Source organism: Drosophila subobscura, chromosome J, assembly GCF_008121235.1.
Source record: "Drosophila subobscura isolate 14011-0131.10 chromosome J, UCBerk_Dsub_1.0, whole genome shotgun sequence".
NCBI classification, from domain to species: domain Eukaryota; kingdom Metazoa; phylum Arthropoda; class Insecta; order Diptera; family Drosophilidae; genus Drosophila; species Drosophila subobscura.
In genome coordinates this window covers 16,242,864-16,268,552 of record NC_048532.1, presented here as the reverse complement: position 1 = coordinate 16,268,552, position 25,689 = coordinate 16,242,864, and the positions used below count along the sequence as shown (strand labels likewise).

General features: G+C 48.6%; 3 protein-coding genes across 4 annotated transcripts; 2 read left to right on the top strand and 1 right to left on the bottom strand.

Moving 5' to 3' along the window:
- Positions 1-212: 212 nt before the first annotated feature.
- On the top strand, positions 213-12,801 carry LOC117893994 (cadherin-23). Of its 2 annotated transcripts, none has more exons than XM_034800805.1 (9): positions 213-278; positions 1,541-1,866; positions 6,425-6,789; positions 6,850-8,347; positions 8,405-8,666; positions 8,729-10,349; positions 10,410-10,712; positions 10,772-11,913; positions 11,974-12,801. In XM_034800805.1, the coding sequence occupies exons 2-9, from the start codon at positions 1,698-1,700 to the stop codon at positions 12,098-12,100; spliced, it is 5,487 nt and encodes a 1,828-aa protein (XP_034656696.1). In that variant the 5' UTR covers positions 213-278; positions 1,541-1,697; the 3' UTR covers positions 12,101-12,801. The 2 variants fall into 2 exon arrangements, with proteins under 2 accessions (XP_034656696.1, XP_034656697.1); XM_034800806.1 differs by having other exon boundaries at positions 214-278; positions 1,538-1,866.
- A 5,438-nt stretch (positions 12,802-18,239) lies between these two features.
- LOC117894001 (basic helix-loop-helix neural transcription factor TAP) lies at positions 18,240-20,411 on the bottom strand. Its single transcript, XM_034800824.1, has one exon. The coding sequence runs from the start codon at positions 20,218-20,220 to the stop codon at positions 18,979-18,981; it is 1,242 nt and encodes a 413-aa protein (XP_034656715.1). The 5' UTR covers positions 20,221-20,411; the 3' UTR covers positions 18,240-18,978.
- A 2,182-nt stretch (positions 20,412-22,593) lies between these two features.
- Positions 22,594-25,406, top strand: LOC117893998 (protein argonaute-2-like). The gene is made up of 6 exons (XM_034800813.1): positions 22,594-22,916; positions 22,975-23,670; positions 23,728-24,075; positions 24,133-24,780; positions 24,839-25,209; positions 25,269-25,406. The coding sequence occupies exons 1-6, from the start codon at positions 22,731-22,733 to the stop codon at positions 25,357-25,359; spliced, it is 2,340 nt and encodes a 779-aa protein (XP_034656704.1). The 5' UTR covers positions 22,594-22,730; the 3' UTR covers positions 25,360-25,406.
- The last annotated feature ends 283 nt before the right edge of the window (positions 25,407-25,689 follow it).

The window sequence follows — 25,689 nt, the reverse complement described above, 5'->3', positions numbered from 1 at the left end:
TAGTTTTAAGGCCAGCTTGGGCATTCCATTGCCAATCGTTTTGCGCATGCGCGAAATGGGACAGAGACCACTGCGAGCCGGCAACAACAAGAAACCAGTATGCGGCAGCAGCTGAGAGCCAAGAACGGGCGAGGCGGCAGCACGACAGCAACAGGTAAGAGTCACCTACCAGGCAGAAGGTAAACGTCACCTACCAGACAGAAGGTAAACAGGCGTCGCTCCGTCCAGACGTTGCCGCGCTTCGAATTCGAGTTCCGTACCGTTTCGCGAGTGAGACCGTGAGTGAGACAACAACAACAACAAGAAGTCGCGAGTGGCCTGGCCAAGATCAAGTTTCGGACCCTAGCGTCATCCATTCGCCGTTTTCAAGAGTGTGTGTGTGTGTGTTTTTTTTGCGTGCGTTGTTGGCCAAACCGAAAGCAAAACGAACCCAAAATACTTATAATGTGAAATAGCTGAACTTAAATGGGCATTAGTGTTAATTAGTGTTTTGGGCCAAACTAATTGCAGCTGAGTCTTCAGTCAGAACTACAGTTTTGTGGATTTTACATTTGCATTTAGCAGCGGAGAGGATTTCGGACTGCTTCCTGAAACAGGCATTTTTTCACTATATCTCACTCTTTCTCTCTCTCGGACTGTCTTGGTGTTTTTCCCTCTCTTTGTTTTTGTTCTTTTTTGCCCAAAACGAGAACTCGTAGGTACATATACGCGCGAGGCGAGTGTACATGGACTATGGGCTCAGCTCAGAGTCTGCAGATTATAGCAAGCAGTCTCTGCGTGTTTTTGACTGCTTGCAGCTTGTACTTCGGCAGTGAAAAATGTCTAATGAATAGCCAATATAGCCTTGTATGTCTCTCCAAAATTCAATTCGCAATGAATCTGCTAGGGTATCTAAATATTCGTCCCCTTCTTTCGGCTAGCCATCTTTTCTTCTTTGCTTAGCTTTGCCGCGCATCTGTTCCTCCGCTTTCCTTCGCCTCTTCGTTGTGTGTTTTTGTCCGTCCGTGATGAGCTGCTGATGTGTTGTGTGTGTGTGTGTGTGTGTGTTTGTGCCAGCGAAGAAAGCCATCATCATCTTCGCAGCGTTTGCCAATCGCCAAGAAGTGCCCAATGATCGGAACTCCCGTCCAGGCAGCAGCCCCAGCAGCCGCCTCACCTCATCATCATGTGCTACTTTTCACATGTGCATAAAGTGAAATTTTACTGTCCGCTCCCGCTGCTGCTCTCAGCTCTCTTGTCCAGCTTCTGGTCTAGAAAACGGTCTTGTTCAGTTTTGTTTTTTATCCATCAAAGCGAATGTGCTGAAAGCTGTAGCCACAGTGCCGCTGGCAAAGTTCAAACGGCAAGGCTGCGATTAGCCAAAACTAAAACTGAAACAGCAAACTCAGCCAGATTCCAGTCGAGAGCGAGATCTCTCTGTGCTGTGGTCGGACAAGGCCAACTGGGGGCGGGTGTGGGGTTGCAGCTAACATTGAAAATAGTTATTGTTTCGGTCCAAGTGAATAACAAGAAATTTCGCTTTTGCATTTTCTGGCAGCAGTCAGCACAGTACGAGCCCAGCTGCGAGTGGCGTTAAATCAAAACTGTGTCTGTCATTCTATCAAATCTATGTGCTAAATACTAAAGTAAATAGCCTCAAAATCTCGTCGAGCTAACGGATACGAATACCTAACGGCAGTGAAATTAGCAACGGCAACATGTTGCCGCTGGGGCTGCCCCTGCTGCTACTGCTGCTGCTGAGCTCCAGCCGCTCCATGGCTCAGCTGCTGAATCATCCGCCGCAGTTTGTGCCCGGAACAGGAGACATGTCCCGCTTCAGCCTGTCGGAGAACACGCCAGTCGGGAGTCCCATCTTCCAGCTGAAAGGTAAGTGCCACTGCCACCTCGATATTTGTGGGTGCTACACGGATAAGACAATTTCCACAAAAACACGTTCCCTGTCCCATTTATCTAGAACTTTTTCCCGGGCTTTGTGGTAAATCTGGGGCACTGGCCTAGTCGACATTTTTGAACATGTGTCGAGGGGGAGGCACGGAGCGTTTACATTACGTTTCATAATTTAATACGAAATTGCTGCATGGCTTTCATTGCAGCATTGAGACAATGTTCAACAATAGCCCAGTTCCCACGCAAGTTGGCGGAGATGCCTTTCACTGGCAGTCAGTCAGCCAGGCAGTCCGGGAGTTTGTTGTTATTGAAAAACAAAGAGCTTCCCCCCTAACCCAGCGAGATGATAGGCAGGCGCCCTGGGGATAGCAAAGAGCATTTGATTAAGTATTATCTGGGTAGCTAAAGAATGTAAACTTTATAGGAAGAAAAGTTTCAATCAAAGCTTAACAATGCAATGCTCTGGCAGGTTGGGTTAATTATTAAGTCAAGCAGCGAATTAATATTCAATTTTTACTCAGCTTAAATGAATAAAAAAAATGCTGTTTTAATTCTGTTTTATCTTCATAGCAGCTTTCAAATGATTTTATTGTATTATTTATTATAACATAAACATCTTCCAATTGAGTAAATAAATATGTTTCTTGCTCAGACTTTAGAGGGTATCCGCGAACACATACTCCCCCTCTGCTGCTGGCTCTTTAAGTGTTTAATAATTTTGTAACTTGGCTTTTGGACATACCTCAAATTACCCGTGCTGACTTTCATTTCTTGGCTCTGCGTTTTTTTGGTTTTTTTTTGGGTTGGCTCTGGCCACAACGCCACCTACTTGGAGGCAACCTTGTGTGGGGTATTGGATTATTATTATGGTGGTAGCACGTTTACAGCAGCATATCGGCCTCAGATATGAGGTATCTGCAGAGACATATGTGTATATGCGATTACACAATGTGAATGCCGTACAAAAAATGCAACTGCAGAGATCTGGCAGAATGTGCGATAAACCACTGAGATATGAGCGCTTGGCAGTTGTTTCTCTGTTTATTGCTTTTGGCAAGTTGCGCCCAAGAATGCAGTTTGGTAATCAATTAACAAACAAAAACAAACACAGATACATATGTATGGATGGATGTCTCTGTATCTGATAGATAGACATGCGGAAATGCATTTGAACACGTTTGTGCGTACAGACAACACAGACAAGAGCCATAGATCCGGTAATGATGATTGCTGTAATGGGTGCCCGTCATTAGATAGTCTTTAGTCTTTAGTCGCTTTTGCTTTAGAATGCTCTCCACACTTTTACTCCGATTGAGAGTGGCAATCAATCGAGAGTTGAGTTGGCAATCAAATGGCAATCTTGGCTCAATCAGCATGGGAGGAGGAGGCAGGCCCGTCACTCCCTCGAAAAATGATTATTCAACAGCCAACACAACCCACTGAGCAGATCTTGTTTGCCCCACCAGATCCACCAGATCCACCTGCTCCACAGTTGACACCCTAACACAGAGGCCCAGTCCGCGTACCCAGTTACAGATGCGATTCCATAGCAGACATGGAGAGGCCTGCAATTTGATGCCACTGCAACTTCATCAGGCGCGCCGCCAACTTCATAATCAGATGGAGCATTGTCTTAACTGGTTGTTTGGGGGCTGGCTGGGGCTGGGGCTGGCTGGGGCTGGGGCTGGCTGCTGCTGAGCGTGTGCCAAATCGCCTTGGCCTGGCCGGATTGTTGCTGTAACTGTAACTGAGACTGCGACGGCGAGTGCGACTGGGTGAGCGGCCTCCCAGCAGGTTCGTTTTGCAAGCAGCATCCGTGAGATACAAAACACGTTTGCTGCGTTTGAAATCAAAAGTGCCAAGCCAGGCCAGGCCAGGCCAAGCATACAAAAACATGGCCAAAACAAACATTTGAAAACCCAATTTGAAAAACTGCCCAGACCAAAATGAAAATTGCTTTGCCTAAACTGTGAGCCAGGAAGCAAATGTCCAGCTGCATCTGGTTCATAACTTCAGATGGGAAATCAATATTGAACACCACAATAATTGCATAACTTCCATTATTCCTGGGAAACTGCAAACGGTTTGCTCACATTCCGCACTCGAGAGTTCCGATATTGAAACCCCAGCTGGTTTATGAAATCTCGAATCGGAATTCATGAAAATGTTGAATTGATTCATCAATTCAGGTGAATCCATAAAGCATATTTCTGGAACACTCCTTTCAGTTGAGTCTTAAGTTTCGTTTAGCTTAATCAGCTACTTAATTAAACATTTTGGTCTGCCCAAATGAACGAATGAATGGAGTGGAGTGGAGTGGAGTGGCTACGCAAAGCATAAAATAATTGTCCGAATGTTGGCACATGGCTGGCGGTGGCGGGTGTTTCGGGCGTTTCTCTCGGTTTATCCAAAACGAAAAAGAAAACCCAACGTATTCAGTGTGTAATAAAGAGCCAAATATTAACAAATACGCTTCGTGAAGCATGAAATCACAAATTATTTCTGCCGCATCAACATCAACCAGCAACTACCACAACAATTACGAACACATCCTCCCCCGCCGAGCAACGATCAAAGATATCTGGGATGGATGGACCAAGTGAAAGAAGAAAAGCTTTTACCCACATCTCTCTCGCACGTACCCGCAATTATTGTGTTCATTCAGCTTTTCCAGTTTTCCCCCCAAAAACAAAAAACTCTTACCCAAAACTTTGTTAACTCATGTGTATGTACATATGTATGTATGTACATGCGGAGCACGAGAATGCCTAAAGAGAAGAGAAAACAAGTAAGAACGGGTATGTGGAGAGACAGAGGAAGAGGCTTGACTGAAAGAGTACCCTGCACAAAAAATATATTTCCATAAATAAATAATTACCGAGCGATCATTTTTCGTTGAAGAGAAACTGCAAGTAAAAATAATTTCAATTTAATTTGAGTTTACATTTGCCAGAATTGCCAGACGAAATTTTACTGCAATTACAGACATACATATATTAAAAAGAGATTAGCCCAAGAGATTGCAGTTCCGAATCTGTATGTACATATGTACATAATTATGTACATATTTACCTACATACATATCTTCATACATTTGCACTTCCATAGATTTCAGGTTATTCTGCCAGCAGCAGCTCCCGTTATTCCTTGCTTCTTTTGCATTCTCTCTCCTCTCCCATCCCAATGTAAACAAATAAACGGCGAGCGTGCGCAAACAAGAATTGGCACAGCTCCATCCCTTTCACTCATGCATTACTCTCCAGATCGTTACCTACTTTGAGATCTTCGATGGTAATTTATGTCGCGCCAAATAAGCATTGAAATTAAAGTGAAGGTGCTGCTTAAGTGAATTGGTTTCGTATGCCACAGTGGGTGGCCTTCATTTGTCATTCGATTCGCAGAAGATGTGTATCTGCCCAGTACATAACATCTATATACCCACCCATTCAACGTCTACGAGGTATGAATATGTGTAAACCCGAAATATAAGTATGATTATGTACATTGAAAAGTTGAAACGGTCACTCACGCGCCCAATGCAAGGGGAGAGGGGGAATGGTGATAGTGAGGTGCGGGATGCAACGATCATAAAGCGGGGAACGGGGGAATGCAGTGCGGGACTGGGTTGGCGACCGCAATCGTTATGTTTTTGGGTGTATGTACATTAGTGTATGTGAGACGGAGGAGCGGTTGGGTTGCCTCGGTTGTTTGTTGTTGGTTGTTTGCTTCCCGCTTTTGTGTCGTGTCTTTCTGGTCGTGCGCTGCAATTGTCGGTCCGCGGCATACCCGCTCCCATATAGCCAACAACTCTTAGATCCCCCCACAGTCTCCGACGGAGTACCCCTCTGAATGGTTAGAGCAAACTTGAAAAAATCTGGCTGGCAGGCAAGCAGTGCCAAAAGCAGTTTTCCCGACCGCTTATTGCTCTCTGTTTTCCTTTGGTAAGCTCTTCTCGGGTTCATTTGTTTTCTCTCCAGTTATTTTTCCTCTTTCCCTGCCCTCCATCATTGCTCTAGAAGAATTTCCAAAGTAATTTCGTGGTGCCCTCAAGCTGGGATCTGGCTTTGGTGTTGTATGTTTTTGTTGGATTTACTTATATTTCCTGTTATTAGACTGGAGCAAAGAGAAAGAGAAATTGCCGGGGGAATGACACAATCCACTTAGTGGTAGACAGAAACGCGACTGCTTACCGACTCAACTCCCAACTAGTTGGTTGGCCCCGTTTTGCCGGCATAGGGCGGTGCGAACGCATTCGACTAGAGAGACACACACAGAAGGCGAAGGAGGTTGTGGGAACTAAATTAGCATTTTTCACACGCTTTTACATAAAAACCCCCACCGCCGGGGGAGTCGGGAAGTAACACTGGCACTACTGAACGACTTCCATGAAGTGACAGCCTATGACGTTAGCTCGGATAACTCGTAATTAAAGCAGTGAGCGTGTCAAGCAGTGGGATGATAGACCGACAAACCGCTTTACTCTCCAACTAATTTTGTTGCACTCTCTCTCTCTCTCCCTCTCTCTCTCTCTACACAGGCACCGATCCGGAGGGTGGCCGCCTCAAGTACAGCATAAGTGGGCCAGTCTTTTCGGTGGATCGGGAGACGGGCGTGGTACGGCTGCGGCAGGAACTGGATCGGGAGACGCAAGACACCATCGAGGTGATCATCAGCATCACCGACGAGGGCGTCTATGGCACAGAGCCCAACACGGTGTCGCAGCGTCGCGAGATACCCGTGCGGGACTACAACGACAATCAGCCCACATTCATCGGCAGACCCTACACAGCCAGCGTCAGCGAGTCCCTGCCAGTGGGCGCCGAACTGAATGTGGAGCCAGCAATCATTGTCGTGGATCGTGATGAGGGTGTCAATGCTGAGGTGCAGCTGAACTGCGTCGAGGTGAGTGTTGCAGAAATATTTATATAGAGAGAAATCTTAAATTTCCTTTACCTTCTCCAGGAGAACGACATTTGCGACATCTTTGCCGTGCGTGCCGTGAAAATCTCCGATGGGAATTACACCGCCCGAGTGGCGCTGAAGCAGCCGCTGGACTTTGAGAGTCGTCCCTCGTACATCATGACCATCTCGGCCTCGGACAGTGCGCACGAGAATCGCCTCTCCTCGCTGGCTACCATTTCCATAAATGTGATTGACATTCAGGATCAGCCGCCCGTCTTCACCAATGCCCCCTACTCGGCCACGGTGGCGGAGAACACACCAGCTGGAGTCAGCATTTTGACAGTCAAGGCCATAGATGGGGATGTGGGCATACCCCGAGATATATTCCTATCGCTGGAGGACGAACCCTTTGGGCACTTTGAATTGGTGCCCTTCGGGGATCCCAGGGAGGGCAGCGCTGTGCTGCAGACCACGGCGGAGCCGCTGGATCGCGAGAATGCGGAGATACTGCAGAACGGCGGCGTCTACGTGTTCTCCATTCGTGCCACCGAACTGATTGACGGTGCCATTCCCGCCGAGCACTCGATAACGCGCGTCACAATCGTCGTAACGGATGTCGACGATCACCAGCCCACGTTCAGTGCCTCCCACTTCAATGTCTCGATTGCGGAGAATCTGGCCAACGGCATGCCGCTGCCGGGTCTCTCGATATTCGTCGACGATCGGGACATGGGCGAGAACAGTCGCTACCAGCTGACCCTGCGGAATGTCGCCAACTCTGAGGGCGTCTTTGCCATCTCCCCCACCGAGGCACAGGGTCGTACCCCTGTGGTGGTCAAAGTTCTGGATGCCAGTCGCTTGGATTACGATGTATCCGATCCAGAGCAGCGCAAATTCGAATTCGATTTGGTGGCGATGGTAAAGGGCGTGGAAAAGGCCAAGGCTCGTGTGGAGATCCACCTGCTGGATGCCAATGACAATGCTCCAGTGTTCGCCCAGCCCACATATCGATTTACCGCAGCCGAAAACATGTCCATCGATGCCCTCATTGGGCATGTAAAGGCCACGGATGCAGATTCCGGTGAGTTCGGACACGTGAGGTATGTGCTCAAGGGCTTTGGAGCGGACAACTTCAATGTGGACAGCGAGACGGGCGGCCTCTACCTCCAGCGGCAGTTGGACTACGAGAAACAGAGCAGCTACAGCCTGACAGTTGTCGCCGTCGATGGTGGTGGTCGAGAGTCGAATGCGAATCTCTTTGTCGGCGTTGTCGATGTCAACGACAATCATCCGAGCTTCGAGAGCAAGGAGTACAGTCGCACCATCCGCGAAGGAGCGGCCATCTTTGAACCGCAGTTCTTTGTGCGTGCCCATGACTCGGATGGTCCCACCCAGGGCAATGGACGGGTCACCTATGCCATTGTCTCGGAGAACAGCATAGCGGGGAATGTGTTCCGCATCGAGCCGGATACGGGCGAGATAATCATACAGAAGGCAGCTCGATCCATGGACACGGAACGTGGCGAATACGAGCTGGTGGTCTCCGCAACAGATTTTGGTAAGCCTTGGGAATATTTCCCCACTATTTGCAGAGTTTAATTTTGGTTTTCCTTAGGTGTGCCACCTCTCTCAAACACCACACGTGTGCTCGTGCGTGTGGGCATCTCTGGCAATCAGCGTCCCATCTTCAGGGGACACTTTCAAAATGTGGAGAATCTGCCCATCATAGGACCGCCCAGCTATCGCGTGTCCATTCCGGAGAATGCCGCTCCGGGTTACAATGTGACTTCGGTGTCTGCACACGATCCCGATGGCCTGGACAGTCTGCTGCGTTACAGGATAGTGGGCGCCAATGATAACTTTGAGATTGATGAGGAGTAAGTACAGTCCAGCCATCCACCAACTGTTTGAGTCATGAATTTGTCTTCCCCTACCCTAGATCCGGTGTCATTACAGTCTCCACGCAGGCGCACATCGATCGCGATTCGAATATGAATAGCTTTGAGATCATCGTGAATGCCGTGGACTCGGGCACACCCATACCGGAAACTGCCACCAGCACGGTCTATGTGAACGTGAAGGACATCAATGACGAGCGACCAAAGTTCGAGCAGGCCAGCTACGCGGCTTATGTGTCCGAGCGAACGGCCATTGGGGAGAGCGTGCTGCGTGTGAAGGCCATTGACAAGGATCTCAATTCGAGACTGGAGTACAGTCTGCTGGGTGGAGTGCAGGCCACCACCAAGGCGGGCGTCAGCATCACCAATCGCAGCAGCTACCGAGTGCAGGAGGCCTTCCGCATCGACAGCCAGAGCGGGGAGATCTTTGTGAACAGTTCGCTGCGGCACGATGTGGCTGCCATTATCATCTTCACGGTGCAAGTGCGAGATCTGAATGCAGAGGTGGATCCCGAGGGGCAGGTGGACAGCACCGAGGTGACTGTCTATGTGCAGTCCTTCCAGGACACCAATCCAGTGTTCAAGAATCCCGGCTGGAGCAGCTCTCGGCCCGTCATAGATATCAAAATCAAGGAGGAGATGCCCATCGACAGTGCCCTCTTCATTCTGCAGGCAGAGGATCCTGTGACGCGTCAGCCCATAACCAGCTTCGAGCTGATCGAACCCAAGCAGCTGGAGTACTTCCAGATAGCGGAACGCACCGGCGAGGTCATCCTGAAGAAGCGACTCGACTACGAGGCACTGGCGGAGGCGGGCTACGGCCCGGAGTTCGAGCTGCAGGTGCGTGCCAGCAGTGCAGATCGCCAGCGGAGCACCGTGAGCCGCCTCAACATCAGCGTGGAGAACGTGAACGACAATAGTCCGCGGTTCGAGCAGAGCTCCTACCGTGCCACGATCATCGAGAACCGAATGCACCCGGAGCGGGTGGTGCGTGTGCGGGCGCTGGACAAGGATGCCGTGCTGAATGCCAGGGACGAGCGTCTGGGCTACCACAAGATTGTCTACTCGCTGCAGGGCGAGCACGCGATGCTCTTTGAGATCAACAACCTCACTGGCGAGGTGATCGTGGCCCGCGATCAGACCATCGATCGGGAGCGCACGCCGCACATTCGGCTGCAGGTGAAGGCTGAGGACTCGCCGGGCAAGCCCACAGATGCCAAGCAGAGTGTCGTGGATCTGCTGATCGATGTGCTGGACGTCAATGACAATGCTCCAGCGTTCACGCAGAAAAAGTACAGCACAGTCATACCAGAGAATGCGCAGATCGATTCGTTTGTGCTCCAACTGGAGGCTCTCGACGCGGATGAGGGTCTGGGCGGTGAGGTGCGCTACGAGCTGGTCAACGAGGGCGAGGCCAATGGCCTGTTTAAGATTAATCCAAAGACCGGGCTGCTCTCCACACGCCGCAATCTCACTGGCAAGGGTCGAGCCGAGCCGTACACCCTGATCGTGCGTGCCCAGGACAATGGTGGACAGCTGCCCAAGCAGCCAACACTCTCCACCGATGTGGATGTGCGAATATTTATAGGCGATGTGAGCGCCAACGATGGAGTGCCGTACTTTGTGGCGCCACGAGTGGGACAAATGGCAAATGTTACAGAGGTAATATGAGATTTTTGTTGGGCATTATTTATATATTTTCATCTGTCACTTACCTTTCAGAATGCTGTCATTGGAGCGCCCGTGTTCCAAGTGATTGCCAATGATCCGGATGATGAGAGCACACCCTCGGGCACGATCACCTATCGCATACTGCCAGATACAGTTGATGCCGAAGCCTTTGCCATTGACACCCACACGGGGCTGATCACCACACGACAATCGCTGGATCGTGAGACGAAGAACATGTACAAAATCATTCTGGAAGTCAGCGACAATGGACAGCCCAAGCAATCGGTGACGCGCATTCTGCAGATTGCCGTTCTGGATGTGGATGATCACGAGCCGCGCTTTGCCAGGGAAATTGTAAGTAAAATGAAGAGCGAAACCCATCAACAGCTTTAACTAGAGCCATTTCCCTGCAGGACGAAGGCCCCCTCTCCATGACTGTGAGTGAGGCAGAACCTGCTGGCACAGTTGTCGGCAGCTTCAGTGCCGTGGACGAGGACATGGGCGAGAATGCAGCCATCGACTACGTCATCATTGAAGGCAACAACGAGCAGATCTTCACCATTGAGCGCACCAACGATAGTCTGGCCATACTCAAGACCAACCAGCCCATCGATCGAGAGCTGGTGGAGTCCTTCACGCTGACCGTCAAGTGCCTGAAGTGGGGTGAGCCCGGCTACAAGTTCATCGGAGACGCGTATGATCGCCAGGATCCCTCGCACTTGCGCATTGCCATCAGAGTGCTCGACATCGATGACAATCTGCCGCAGTTCGAGCAGCCGGATCCCACGGTGGGCATTCGCATCAATGTGCCCATCGATACGGTGGTCACCACGCTGCGTGCCAGCGACGCTGATGCCGAGGCGCCACCCATTACCCTCTCCATCGAGAATGTCACCTTTGTGCCGCAGTTCTATAAGCGCAGCCGGCAGCTGGCCGTGGGCAACCTCCAGAATTTGTTCACCCTCAACAATCGCACGGGGGAGCTGCGCACTGGCGGCTCCTTCTTGGACTACGTCGATGGATACTTCCTCATGCGCGTGGCGGCCAATAACTCGGCCCAGCCCAAGCGTCAGGCACACAGCCACCTGAAGGTGTTCGTCATACGCGACAAGTCGCTGCTGAAGTTCGTCTTTGCCCGCCCGCCCAACGAGATTCAGCACAACATTCGCCCCTTCCAGGAGCAGTTGCAGAAGAAACTCAAGCCACTGGGCCTGGAGCTGCATGTCCTGGACACTCAGGTCTTCACCCGTCCCGACATGAGTCTGGACTTTACCGCCACCAGCTCGTGCTTTCAGATGTTCAAGGACGGCACCGCCCTGTCCCTCAGGGAGATGCAGAAGCTGATGAACTCGCAGCAGCTGCGCCAGGAGCTCATCGACATCTACGCGGCCTACGGGGTCAGCGAGGTGGAGTCCTGCTCGGTGCGAAGGGTTCATGCGGCGGCCATTTTCGCGGGAATGTTGACATCAGCAGGCGCCTGGTTGGTGTTCCTGGCCACGCTCATTGGGCTGGCTGCCTTGATTTCCCTGTGCACCGCCTGCTGTCTGAAGAAGAAGTAAAGAGAGTAAAGAGAGTTATCTTGTAGGATTGCTAATGTTTCCTTTGTCCCACACAGATTCAAGCGGCACAGCAAGCGGAGTTTGCAGGCAAGTCTGCGTTCGCCCACGGAGCACACACCCACCTCATACAGCTACTCGATGCCCGCCGTGCTCTACTCGGAGCCAATCTATGGGCCCTTGTAGCCGCAGCTTATCTTCTGCACGGTCCGTTCCAGGTCCCTAGTTAATTAGTGCAACAGACTTAGGCCTCCCCCCAGCAGCAGCGAGGATCGTTTGGGTAGCTGCGCAATTGGGAGAGTTTTAATTGGCAGATTGGGAAATGCCAAAACAGTCCATAATAAGCTTAAGCATACTATGCTAGTGTGATCTAGTGTGTAGCGTACATATCTTATTTATAGAATAAACTAAGTTTAGGCCTAAGCAGCGTGTATAAAGTCTAGCAATTACTTCAATAATCAACTGAAAGAGCTTAGCCCTAAGTCGAGTCAGTTCTTTGTGTCATTTGTTCGCCTGAAATACGAAATTTTGCTCGAATCTGCGCGATTTTTGATTTGTATTTTGGCGTGAATGGAAATGCATTTACTTATACTACCCATAAACCTATTTATCTTATCGTATATTTGCCCACAACATGTCGAACAAGTGCAAAATAAATATCACTCCAAAAAAATGCAAAACAATTGCCAGCTCCACATTCAAATCCTCGTCAGCGGAGTCCAAATTGGAGTCGGAGTCAGAGTCAGAGTCAGTCCATGTCCATGTGCGTGAGTGTCTCACATTTTTCACCAACAGTTTGCATATGTTTCTGCTGTTAGGTAAATATATATTTACGAGACTAAGTAGTTTGTCGAATGTGAACATGTGTGCAAATAAATTCTATTAAATACACATACGAAAAAAATTGTGAGCGCTAAACACGAGAGCATTTTAGTCATTTTCCAAAAGGTTTGCGTTGACGTTGGCCTTTGTGGGGTACTGGGAGGTGCCTGGTTGGGGACTGGGGACATATTCGTACTCGTATTTATAAAGGTGTGAAGTGATATGCAAATGAATTATTTTTCACCTACTAAAAGCGAACAGGCTCCATGCCCTCCCTTCAATATGGGAAGTTGCAGAGGTGCAGCCATAAATACTTACGGGCTGTTGCTTTTGGATAGCAACTAGCTTAGAAATGCATTGAGGATATGGTAAAAAAAGGCACAAATATTTTAACACTTCATTGGTGTGTTCTGGAAATTCTAGGAATTTTAAATGAATTTTTAACATTTTTTAGATGGCATCAAACGAATTGTTTCTGTGCAAATAAATTCGTTATAAATTCCAGCAAGCTGTGAACTGCTTCCCCTAGACAGCACTGCTTGTATTCACTCCCATCTTACCACTGCAAATCCCCAAATAATCTGCAGTGCAGTCAGTCCAGCAATTAATTTACACAAACCCCAAACGCTGAGTAAATACAAATTTCTATAATGCCTCGTCAGCGACTTATCGCTGCCCTTTGTTAACACTTTTAAGAACCAACGATCTGTCGGCTGCTCTGTGCAGATTCCAATTAAAGTTGCCCTGCTTTATGCGAGTAATAATTGCAAAAATTCCCATTTCAAATTCATTCGGAAAGTGCGTCACTATGCACGGTCAGGCAAGTGTAAATGTAACCGTCCAAAGCAAACATTGAAGCCAAAGGCAAGGCCAGGGTGGAGTGACGAAGGACGAAAGGAAAAACCCATAAATAATAAATGTTGTTAAAACTAATGTGCGGCGCTCATTAGCCCCTGGCAACCCGAGAGAGAGAGAGGCGAGAGAAACGCACAGGGGATGATGCTGGCCCAGCCCCCGACACCCTGAGTTTCCTGTTCCAATTCCCGACTAAATCAAAGGGTGCAAGATGAACTGTACCGGTACGAGGGTTGCTGGTAGTTCCATCGACTTATTTTTATAACTTTTTAAAGCGAAACAACATCAACAACAACGACACAAGACAGCAAATCAAGTGTCGTGTCGGGTCAAAGCCGTGTTGGGGGTTGCCAACCCTCACGGAGAACAACAGACTGACGGACTGTAATTAAAAGCGAGTTTCCCGCACAATTCTTCAGTGTAAATCACAATTCTACAATTAGCATAAAACCCGCACTAGCCTGGATTGCAGCTACAGCTATCTAGCCATTGTTCTTTTGTGCCAAATCACCTTCCACTTGAACACAATGATGGATGATTGATGACTGGCGATGTCATCCTCATAAATCACACTTCAGAGCCAGCAAACTCCGGCACGGCGCCAACTCTACGTTTCGGTAATCGCCAATTAATACCAGCGGATGGCTGGCTGGTTACGGCGCCAAGGAGCTTAAGAGTGTGGGAGATCCGCAAGTGTGTGCAGCTTTAGAGACTTCCCCTCATGCTCCCGCTCTCTGCCCTGCAGGTGTCCCTGCACATATCAACTTTTACCCCAGATTCTTCGTACAATTCCCTGACAGTTAGTCAGTCGAGCTGTCAGGCAGCTGGCCAGATGTCCAAACTGCTCGACGGGCAAACAAAGCAAACAATTAATGTGACTGAGACCGAGGCCCACGGGCCATACTTCCGTGCAACAAATAGTCCACAGACTTGCGTGCATATCCCGAAATAAAAGTGAAAATGAAAGGAAATCATAACGGTCGCTGGGCGAGGTGCCAGTGCCATAAAAAGGGACTTAGGACGTGACACACACCCCGCCAGATGGGTCTCCGTAATTGCAGTTAACTACTTGTATCGGCTGCCGATTTATACAATATATTTTTGGGGTACTTTTTTGCAAGCATTTTTTGCCAGCATTTTCATTGCAATTTTTTGGCAATTTTTCCTCTTTTTTGGGTGTATGTCAGACCTCACAATGATGGAATTATAGCGGGATTTTCGCGCGAATTTCCAGCCTAAGCCGGAAGTGGAATTATCCAGCAGCGATTCCAGTTGATCAATGGGAAAACAAACCAAAGGATTTGCACCATGCAGCAGGGGCACAAGCAGCTTCTGCCACCTTTCAATTATCCGTAGTCCGTGTCCGTTGTTTATACTCAACAATAACTAGGCATGAAACCGTTGTTTTGTCGACATTTTAGGGCCCAACCTTTGCATTCAATTTATGCACGAGTAGAGAGTGAAGGAAAAAATCCTTAACAAATATCAAACCATAAATTAGAAATGTCAGATTCATTATGCACATGGCGCTGCATAGTAATTAGATGGCTCCGTGCTCGTCCGACTCCACTCTCTCTCTCTGAGTCCAACTATGAACAAATTTATGACCACTTGATGAACTGCAGGCAGCTCAGCCTCTGGGCACAGGGTTGAGCCACTCGCATTTCGTCCTGGTCCCGGGCCTGTTCCTGCCTCATTTGCATAACAATCAACTCATCGTTTGTGGTACCGGCTACCAGGACTACCACTACGAATTGTTAGAGGGAATCCGCCCTGCCATCCCAATGCTAATGCATTGCGTTCGGCGTACAGCGGCGGGTGTGAAGTTGTAAAGTTTAATGTATTGTTTGTCTAACAGTTTATTCATTTGGAAATGGAAAATGTACATAAATACATTTATTTCTTTTTTTTTGTTGGTTCATTCTGTGACTGGCATACAAAATGAAGCCTCTATGGGGTTGCAAAATAATTCAAAATGATTTTTGAAACTCTCGCTATAAATTATCATACGATTGTAGTTGCCATTTATTTGCTTTATTATTAAACTGCGCTTGGACTTTGGCTTGCCACCCAAAAATTAATTAACAGAAGCTCGCAAACTTCGAAAATTGTTGCCAAAAAAAAATTCAAAACTGCCAAACTATTTCCTTCCATTACAATTATTCCTCCACATCAAATAGCAATTATTCCAACCAATCCAAGACTCTATTTCCTGCCTCTTCCTCCCCCATTCAATTTGCCGCAACTTAAATCAAATTTGTTGCAATTGTCGTACATGATCTCGATTCGATTTGGGACATGGGCGATATAGTTATCTTGATTCTTGATTTACATGTGTTAGCATTTTCTTTACCCAGTTCTTCCTTTTGTGTGTTTCGTTTCGTGTACCACTTTTCGGCTCAACAATGTGACATAAATCTGCTTAAATTTGACTAAAACCGCTCTGAGCGGATTAAAAATCAGAACTTGCATAACATTTTACAGTTTCCATCCCGCTTTATCCTCCGCACTGGGCCAAACATGCACACAAATGCGACAGATTGGCTTCCTTTTGCAGCGAACTTATTGAGAAATAAATAGGAGCAGAGGCAGGGTATGGATATGGGTATGGGATGGGTGCTGGTACGGGTTATTCATACGGTGTAACAAAATACTCGAACGGCTGTTTGTTTATCCAATGTTTTTCGGTTAGATGAGCACACAACTCAAAAGCGACAAAGGTAGGGCACCGGCACAGGCACAGGCACAGGCAGACATCAACTACAGGACCTTGTTTTCGGTAACAGTAACGAATACACACCCCGAACGATGAACGAGGAACGAGGAACGTTGAACGTCACAGATTTCACAGATAAACCAATTCGAGCGGGGCAATGAATGGGTAAAAAGGTCGAGCAACTTGCCGCCAAAAAATGAACGTGTAGCTCTAGCACCAAAGCGAATCTTCCATGTTTGATCAGCGTTGAAATAAAAAAGGCAAAAAAGGGTTACCATATGCAGACGGGGGGCACTGACTGGAGGGGTCGCACGTGCAGAGAGACACTGGCAAAAAGGGTTTATCCAGAATCTGTGTCAACTTCGTGCTAAAAAGGCGTAAAACAATCAATTCGCCAAATAAAATTCGATCTGCCAAATGGCAAAGAGACAAATTGCAGAAGCTGCAGCCAATAATGTGTGATATATGGCCTATGGCCTGTGCATTTTACACGCGCCAGCAAAAGGTTAAATCAATAAATTCCAGAAAGATTCCTTGGGTACAGTTTTCTAGAGGGAAAAGAGAGTTTTTTCTATGCCCATCCACTACTCATTTTAATGGAAAAGAATTATGAAACTCGACCGCATTTGGCATTATTTTGAGATCTATGAAAATCGAGCCCTCTGGGCAACTTATCCATCAGCTCTTGTGCACTTTTGCCGCATCCAGGGGACCGTGCATGAATCGCACCCTGTGGACCAGCACTTGACACAGCCGTTGAAAGAAGAAGCTGCCCATTGTGTTTGCTCCTTTTGGCATGTCCGTGGCAATTTGTTTCCATTTTGGTTTGCTTATCGCCTTATGGCCATCGCCAAATTGTTTTCGCTGGCTACGGCAATGTGCATTAGCATAGAATAAAACAGAAAAACAGAACCAGGGGAATGGAAGATCTGCCGTCATTGATCCGCCGATAGCCATCTAGATACAGCTACCCCGTAACGCTAATGATGCCCCTGCCCGTGGCCATACCCAGTTGTTAGTCTCCGCCCCGGACGCATCCCTTCGAGTTGACAATTCTGGAAATTGAATGCAGCTTAGCGCTGGCTCACCCGCTGCGTATTTGCGCCTTTGTTGCCAGCTCTAGCAGAGGAGGAACAACAGTGGAATCGGAGCCCATGCCGAGCCATAATAATGATTATTGTTAAGATAAATCCGGACACCTTCAACAAAGCTGCACAAATGACAAACGCCGGGTACGAGCTGCAATCCGGCTTAGTAGTTCAAGTCATCACAAGTTTGAGAAAAACCAACGAATTCCGGCTCTAGCATTTCGGCATCTTTGGATTCCTGCCTGGTTCACCCTTCCATCTCTTCCGTTTGTAACGGCCGAAATGTCAGTTCTCCTCTCCGGTTTCTCTCTCGACTCTTGCCGGTTCATTCAACTAAATAATTTGAGTGGCATTCATGCAGGTCCACTACACAGGCTCATGTTTCAGGACTGGCTCTACCCCCAGATTGCTGACTGACTCTGCTGTTGCCTCTGCCTCTGCCTCTGCCTCTGCTGCTGTTGGTACATTCGTTTTGTAATTCTGTGGCAGGTGACGGGGCAATCTTCCATTGTTCGGAACTCAGTCGAATTCCTACTTGAACTCACCCCATGTCGAATTGTAAGGGCGCAAAAATGCCCCCTACAATACTCGTAAAAACAAGCTGCAATGCACACAGCACAGAGCCCAGAACGGCAGAGCACAGAAAACCATTCATTTTATGTGCACTGCAATATACAATATTTATTTGAATTTAAGTCTTTTGTTTGAATCTCAAATCCGCACACATACGCGCTCCCTGCCCATTCTCTTCTCGGGGTTGTTTGCTTTGGCTACTAGTATTTTTATTTTATTTTATTTTTGACTTTACCGAGCGGAGATTCGTCTTATCGAAAGATTTTCTGTTTCGTTTTGATCATCAACTTTATTAGCAAAAATAGTAAATAGTTCTTTGTGGCTCTTTTTACATCGAAATTCAAATCTTATCACGATTAAGTTTTAGTCCTGACTAGCTCGCTTTCCTTGCATTGCAATAACTGACTGACTGATCCGACAGCACATATAGACCATCGATTGTATAGTTTCCTGCCGATAACTAAGATTATGCTTAATATTCCTACGATGGCAAAAGGTACATATTCGTCGTATATCTATGGACAACCGATTTGTACTATATAGTTAATGGATTATGGAATATCTAGAGCATGAGAATGCTTATCCTTTGCAGCATTCTTTTGCTGAAAATATTCCCCAGAGATGCACAACAAAGAAGTCAATGAAGAGTGGAGTCTCTCTATTGACTCTTCTGCTGCGTATCTCCCTCTCTCTCTCTGCTGCACTTTACTCTAAATTGAGTGCGAGGATCAGCTAAAGTTACAGTGGATCCTTGCAATCAATTTAGTGGTTCACCTACTACAAATATCAACTGATTGTGGCAGCCTCGAGGAAAGTGTTGAATGGAAAATGCTTGGACAAATCTCGGCAGTAACTTTATGGTTTTTGCTTAACCCTAAGTCAGTCACGAGATCATCCATTGGTTCGTGTATTCCCATGGAACAGTTTCCTGCCAAACTGCACAATCTTTATCCCAATCTATCACGCTCTGAAACGCCCTAAAACGCAGGTTCGACACCCCCAGAACTGTGCTACACCTGGGGGCCAAACTGCTTGTAGCTGGGGGGATGTGGCTGCGGATGTGGCTCCTCGGGATACTCCTTCCAGGGCGGTGTCTGTGTGTAGAAGCTGCTCTGCTGATGCATGGCTGGCTCTGTGGCTGTGGACGGCAGATTGGCAGCTGCCTCGAAGCTGCCGCGGAACAGATCGTATTTCTCCTGCGAGAACTGGCCAGCGGGTGGCGTCTGCTGCTGTGGTCTCGGCTCCTGCTGATAGTACCTCATGCTGCTGCCAAAGTCAAAGCCAGTTGGCGTCCCATGCTGCGGATGAGGATGGGGATGGGGATGAGGCGCTGCTGCGGGATACTCCATGCCCGGCTGGAAGGGCAACATCTGCGGTTGCTGATGATGAGGATGATGCGGATGTGGATGCTGATGGCCATGTCCTTCCGGATGCTGCTGCTGCTGCTGCGTCTGCCCGTAGGGAAACATTCTCCCGCAGCTAAACATGGGGAATGGCTGAGGATTCACAAAGAGCGCATCGAACAGCTCCTTCGTGATGCGCTCCCCGCTCAGTGTAAAGTTCTGCAGCTTCTCCAGATCCAGATTGACGGTGTTCCCGCTCTCCAGCACCTGCTCCAGGGCGAAGATGTAGTTGTGGGCGAAGCGAAGGATCTCGATCTTTGTGAGTTTCGTCTCCTCGGGCAGCGAGGGCAGCGTCACGCGCAGCTTCTCCAGCGCGTCGTTGAGGCTGTGCATCCGATTGCGCTCCCGATCGTTGGCCTTCATGCGGCGGAACTTCTTGATGCGCACCACCTGGGTGGGGCTGCGCGAGCGAGTGACGCGATTCTTGCCGACGGCATATTTGCGCTTGGGCCGCGGTGCGTCCGGATCCTCCGGCGGCGACTTCAGCGGCGTGCTGGTCAGCTGCGGCTCGAAGCCGCTGCCCGGTGCACGGCTATTCAGATGCTCCACCAGGGTGCGGCCGCTGCGCGTGCTGTGATTGCTGCTCGTGTCCAGCAGGCCGACGAATCCCGACGGCGGTGAGTTGATCGGCGCTGCATCCCAGCTGCCGGCATAGGCCAAAGGCGCCGCCGGCCCCGCCGCTCCGCCGTTGTAGCTCTCATCGAAATCCAAACGTCGCCGAGAGCTTAGCTGAGCCTCCGTCTCGAAGCTCTTCTCGTAGCCGCTGTCGAAGGAGGCATCGTCATCGTCCTCGTCGAAATCGTAGCATTGAGGAGGTGCAGCACTGTAGGCATTATAGCAGGCAGCCATGATCGGTGGGTCGATTTGGGTCTCTCTCTGTGTTTACTCTCGGTCCAACTGCGCGTATTCCACCGTTAGCGTTTTGCCGTTTGCCGCTTTGCCGCTTTGCCGTTTACCGTTATGTTTTTCACTCTCCGCTTTGTCTGGTTGTTTCTGCGTGTCTCGCGTGCCCGCACCAACTAAAAGCGGGCAAGGAGTGCGCACCGGTTTTATGCAGCCGTGTGGCCTGGGGCCAGCCATTAATGCTCCGCGCTGGAAGCGGTAAGCCCGCTGATTTGGGTCTAGGCAGCGCAGCAACAACCCTCGGCGCATTGTCGTCGGTCGTGGCGGCGCCATAACACACACACACACACACACACACACACACGGACACAAAAATCCCAACAGATATGCGCGCAGCCGTGATTGCAGCCCAAAGGGGGTTGCTTACGCACACACACAAACACACACAGCACACTGGGACTGGGACAGAGACTGGTCTGGATGCACGGCGGAGATTCGTTATAGTCGTGCTCATCGCTATCGCTGCCAGTCAAAATACGAGCATTTTGTACGCTTTGCCAGCCAGCAGCGCCGCTCTAAGCCAATCGGAAGGATGTCAGAGCTGCTGAGGATCAGCGCCAGACGCCAAACGGCATCATCAAAGTTCAAACAAATATTTGCTGCTGGCGCTGCATACACTAAGACAGAAGGGGTGCTATGACTTTGATATCATGAGAAAAAGAGCTGCAAATTGCACTAAGGAATATGTAGAGGTCCATCCAAGAGGGTTCCCCTTGCGGTGCTTTCTAGGAAATTAAATATATCTTGGCTGTGTAAAAGATATTTGTACACAGACTTCAGCTTTAGATCCTGGATTATTTGACAAATTTGTATCACTCTCTGTTCCACCTTCATCTTGTATTCCCTTTTCGCTTTGCAGTGTATATAAATATTCATATATTTCCCTAAACATTTTGCCATTTTATTGATATCAAAACATTGAACTTGCGTGCGGCTTAATGCCTTACGCGATTGCCATTCAAAATGTTTCAATTACCCGCAAACGGCGTTCAACTCTTTCGCTTTTGTTGCTGAAACCGCAGTAATCACTTAGGGGCTTACGCCTGTCGCTAAACGAATTAGAGCCACGTGGCCAGGACACCTCCTCCGCGACACTTTCAACAAAAAAACGCAACATGTGTACGCCCAGAAGCAGTCTCCCACCAGCTAAGGCCTGGCCACGTGCCGCGGTCTTACCGGCTGCTCAAGTGGCAGAGTGTGCCATAGATATTCAGATAAATATGGGCCAAGAAGCATCTAAGTGGATTTCAGTGATTCCAAGTGGTCGGACACGTGGCGGATCTGCTATGATATGCGGCAATTGTCGCCAAATTGCTGCCACGAGTGAGGCTAACTCCAGAGAGAGTGTGTCAAGGGTGCTAATTGAGGAGCAATAAGCCACTGCGGCTTGTGGCTGTATGGTTATCAATTATGCCACGTCAAAATAATATTTATTTGGAGAAGATTGGTGATGGTTTGAGAATTACTGGATACAGTTTCAACAATTTTAAAGATTTTGTAATACATTTTCATGTATGAAATCATTTTCTGCAACTAAAACACGCCAGCAACAAAGTTGGCTGTACAATTTGAGATTTCTAAATTATTCCATTTGATCTCCAACAACACATCATCGAGTTATCTGTCAAACTTATTCGGTTAGAGGCAAATGTTTAGTTTAATTATTTCAGTCATTCGAAAAAGTTCAGTCGTCGAGAAAGGACTTAAAAGCGGAAACAAATAAAAGAAAAATTAATACAACAAAAATAATAATTAAAAATGGGCAAAGAAAATAGTGAGTGAAATTAAAAAAAAAAAAAGTGTAAAATAAATTGCAAAATTGCAAACAAGAATTAAATGTAATTAATTTATTTCGATTAGAATACAAGCCTGCCGCTGCAAAACAAGTTGCCCAGAAGAAATCGGCTCAGACCGCTGCAGCCACGCCTAATCGCCCACCAATCGGAGGTCCTGCCGCCTTGGTATCTGAAACATCAGAGCAGGATGAGGGCGAATGGCAGGTACAGAGCAGCCAGAAGAAGCGCAATCAGGGCGGACAGAAGCAGCAGCAGCAGCAACAACAACGTGGACAACAACATCGTGGAGAGGGAGACTGTCCACAGCTTCTTTCCAAACCGCAGGACCAACGCATCCAAGCCTCGGTATGTGAGACGTCGGAGCAGGATGAGGGCGAATGGCAGACACAGAGCAGGCAGAAGAAGCGCCATCAGGGCGTACAGGATGGACAACAGCGTGGACAGGGAAACAGTCAACAGCTTCTCCCCAAACCACAAGACCAACGCACTTGTGGCCAAGTTCAGACCCAGGGGCGCGGCACGCCAGTGTCGCCTCGGAGCTCGAAACCTCTGGTTCGCGGCACGCCAGTGTTGCCTCTCGCAGGAGGAGCCATAAGACGTGGCACCTTGGGGAAGCCTGGTCAAGTGGCAGTCAACTATTTGGATGTCAACTTGGATAAAATGCCAGCGGTTGCCTATCACTATGATGTGAAGATCTCGCCAGAGCGCCCCAAGAAGTTCTTTCGCCACGCCTTTGAGGTGTACAGAAAGCAGCACATGGGCGGTGTGATTGCCGCCTACGATGGCCGTGCCTCCTGCTACACGGCAGACAAAATAGTTTGCAAGCCACAAGAGGAGAAAGTGATTGTAAGTATTACTTGGTAGAGCCAGCCAGTGGCTCGAGGATGAACCTTTGCTCCCGCAGGTGACTGATAATCACGGTCGTACGCTGACTTACACTCTGCAAGTAAAGGAGACCGAGGAGCTGGTTGTAGATTTGAGTTCCCTGCGCAGCTACATGAAGGATAAGATCTACGACAAGCCCATGCGCGCCCTGCAGGTGCTGGAAGTGGTTTTGGCCTCTCCCTGCCATGCCACAGCCATACGCGCTGGTCGCTCCTTCTTCAAGCGCTCCGATCCGGGCAAGGCCATTAATCTGGGCGATGGCTACGAGGCGCTGGTCGGTCTCTACCAGTCGGTGGTGCTGGGGGATCGTCCGTTTATCAATGTGGACGTATGCCACAAGTCGTTTCCATTCGCCTCCACCGTCGTGGAGTACATTGAGCGATATCACGGGGAGAGAGTGGAAAAGCATACCAACCTTGAGCTCAAGCGACTGGATATCGAAGCATTTCTGAAGGGCATCAAAATCGTCTACAAATCACCGCCAAGCTTCGACAGACCCCCGACCATCTTCATGGTCCTTGGGCTAACCAAGCTGCCGGCCAACAGGCTATCCTTCGACAAGGAAGGGCAACAGATGACCGTGGAGAAGTACTTTGCCTCCAGGGAATACAATTTGAAATATCCAAATCTGCCCTGTCTGCATGTGGGTCCGCCCACGGAAAATATTTTCTTGCCCATGGAACTGTGCAGCATCGAGGAGGGCCAGCTGCTGAATGTGAGTAGCTGCAAGGAGTCCTTTGGATTCATTTTAATTGTATGTTTTGTATTGCAGCGCAAAGATCAGGAAGCTCAGGTGTCGGCCATGATTAAATTTTCAGCCACATCCACCAATGAGCGCAGATCGAAGATCTTGAATTTGGTGTCATTTTTCAAGCACAACTTGAACCCCACCGTGGCACGCTTTGGCATGCGCTTGGAGAGCGATTTCATAACGGTGAACATGCGCCTCCTCGATCCCCCCATGGTGGAGTACAAAGGGAACAGCATGGTGGCCGTGAAGAACGGTTCGTGGCGCATGGATCGCTTGAAGTTCTTCGCGCCCAAGCCGCGGGAACACAAATGGGCCATACTCTATGGTCCCCGAATGATGTACAATGCGGTGGAAGACTTCAAGGAATATGTGAGTTTAGCCTCAGGGATACTGGGATCAACTTCTGGTACATTCCTCTCCTTGCAGGTCCTAACACAGAGTGCCATAGTGAGCGTGTGTCTGGCCAGGAAGGCTGAGATACGTTTGTACAAGGATGAACGTGATTTGGATAACCATTTTCGAGATTTCAAGCGGCTCCAATGCGATTTGGTGTTTGTCATCATACCCAACTCGGGGCCCCTCTACGATAATGTGAAGCAAAAGGCCGAGCTGCAGCACGGCATACTGACGCAGTGCATCAAGCTGTTTACGGTGCAGCGCAAACTGAATCCTCAGTGCATTGGCAACATTCTGCTGAAGGTCAATGCCAAGCTGAACGGCATCAATCACAAGTTGAAGGATAATCCGCGCACTGTGCTCCCCAATGTCATGTTTATGGGTGCCGATGTCACCCATCCATCGCCCGATCAGCGGGAGATACCCAGTGTGGTGGGCGTGACAGCGTCCCACGATCAATTCGGAGCTTCGTACAACATGCAGTATCGCCTGCAACGCTCCACCCTGGAGGATATCGAGGACATGGAGTCCATCACGCTGGAGCACTTGCGTGTCTATTATCAGTACAGGAAATGCTATCCCGAGCACATTGTCTACTATCGCGATGGTGTCAGCGATGGACAGTTTCCCAAGATCAAGGATGAGGAGTTGAGGGGCATTAAGGCGGCGTGTTGCAAGGTAAATTTGGGCACTTTAGAGCACTCTCTTCTTAAATGTTAACAGAATCTCGTTGCAGAAGCACATTCGTCCCAAGATTTGCTGCATAATTGCTGTCAAGCGTCATCACACGCGCTTCTTTCCCTGTGGCAATCCTTCGCCGTTCAACAAATTCAACAATGTGGAGCCGGGCACCATCGTGGACCGCACCATTGTCCATCCCAATGAGATGCAATTCTTTCTGGTCAGCCATCAGGCCATTCAGGGCACAGCCCGACCAACGCGCTACAACGTGATTGAGAATACGGGCAAGCTGGACATCGATGTCATACAGCAATTGACATACAATCTGTGCCACTTGTTTCCGCGCTGCAATCGCGCCGTGTCCTATCCAGCGCCGGTCTATCTGGCACATTTGGTGGCCGCCCGTGGTCGCGTCTATCTGACGGGGTGCGTATTGTGTTCGAACTGCTAGTGATTCGCAAATTTGTATTTCCTTTCCTTTGCAGCTCCAGGAAGCTCCTTACACCCAAGGAGGAGTACCAAAAGCGTTTAATTGTGCCACAATTTATGGATAAATATCCAATGTATTTTGTTTAAACTTACACAATGCCAGACTCGTCGGCATCCGCTCTGCATTGCCACTTAAAAATGAATATTTTACATTTAATCTAAATATGAAATATTTATATGGCAAAAACATAAAGCAACAAAAAGGAATAGCAAGGGGAATAGAATAAGTTTCTCAGTCAAACTGATGCTTAAATTAATTCCATATGTGTGGCGTTGATAGCTTAAATTAACAAATAATTGATGTATAATTAAATATATAAACTAAAATAGGAAACAAGTCGCCTCTTTTGGCAACTCTCAACATTATTTTTTAAGTATTTATAACTTTGTGTGTTTGTACATAAATCGAGAGATGTT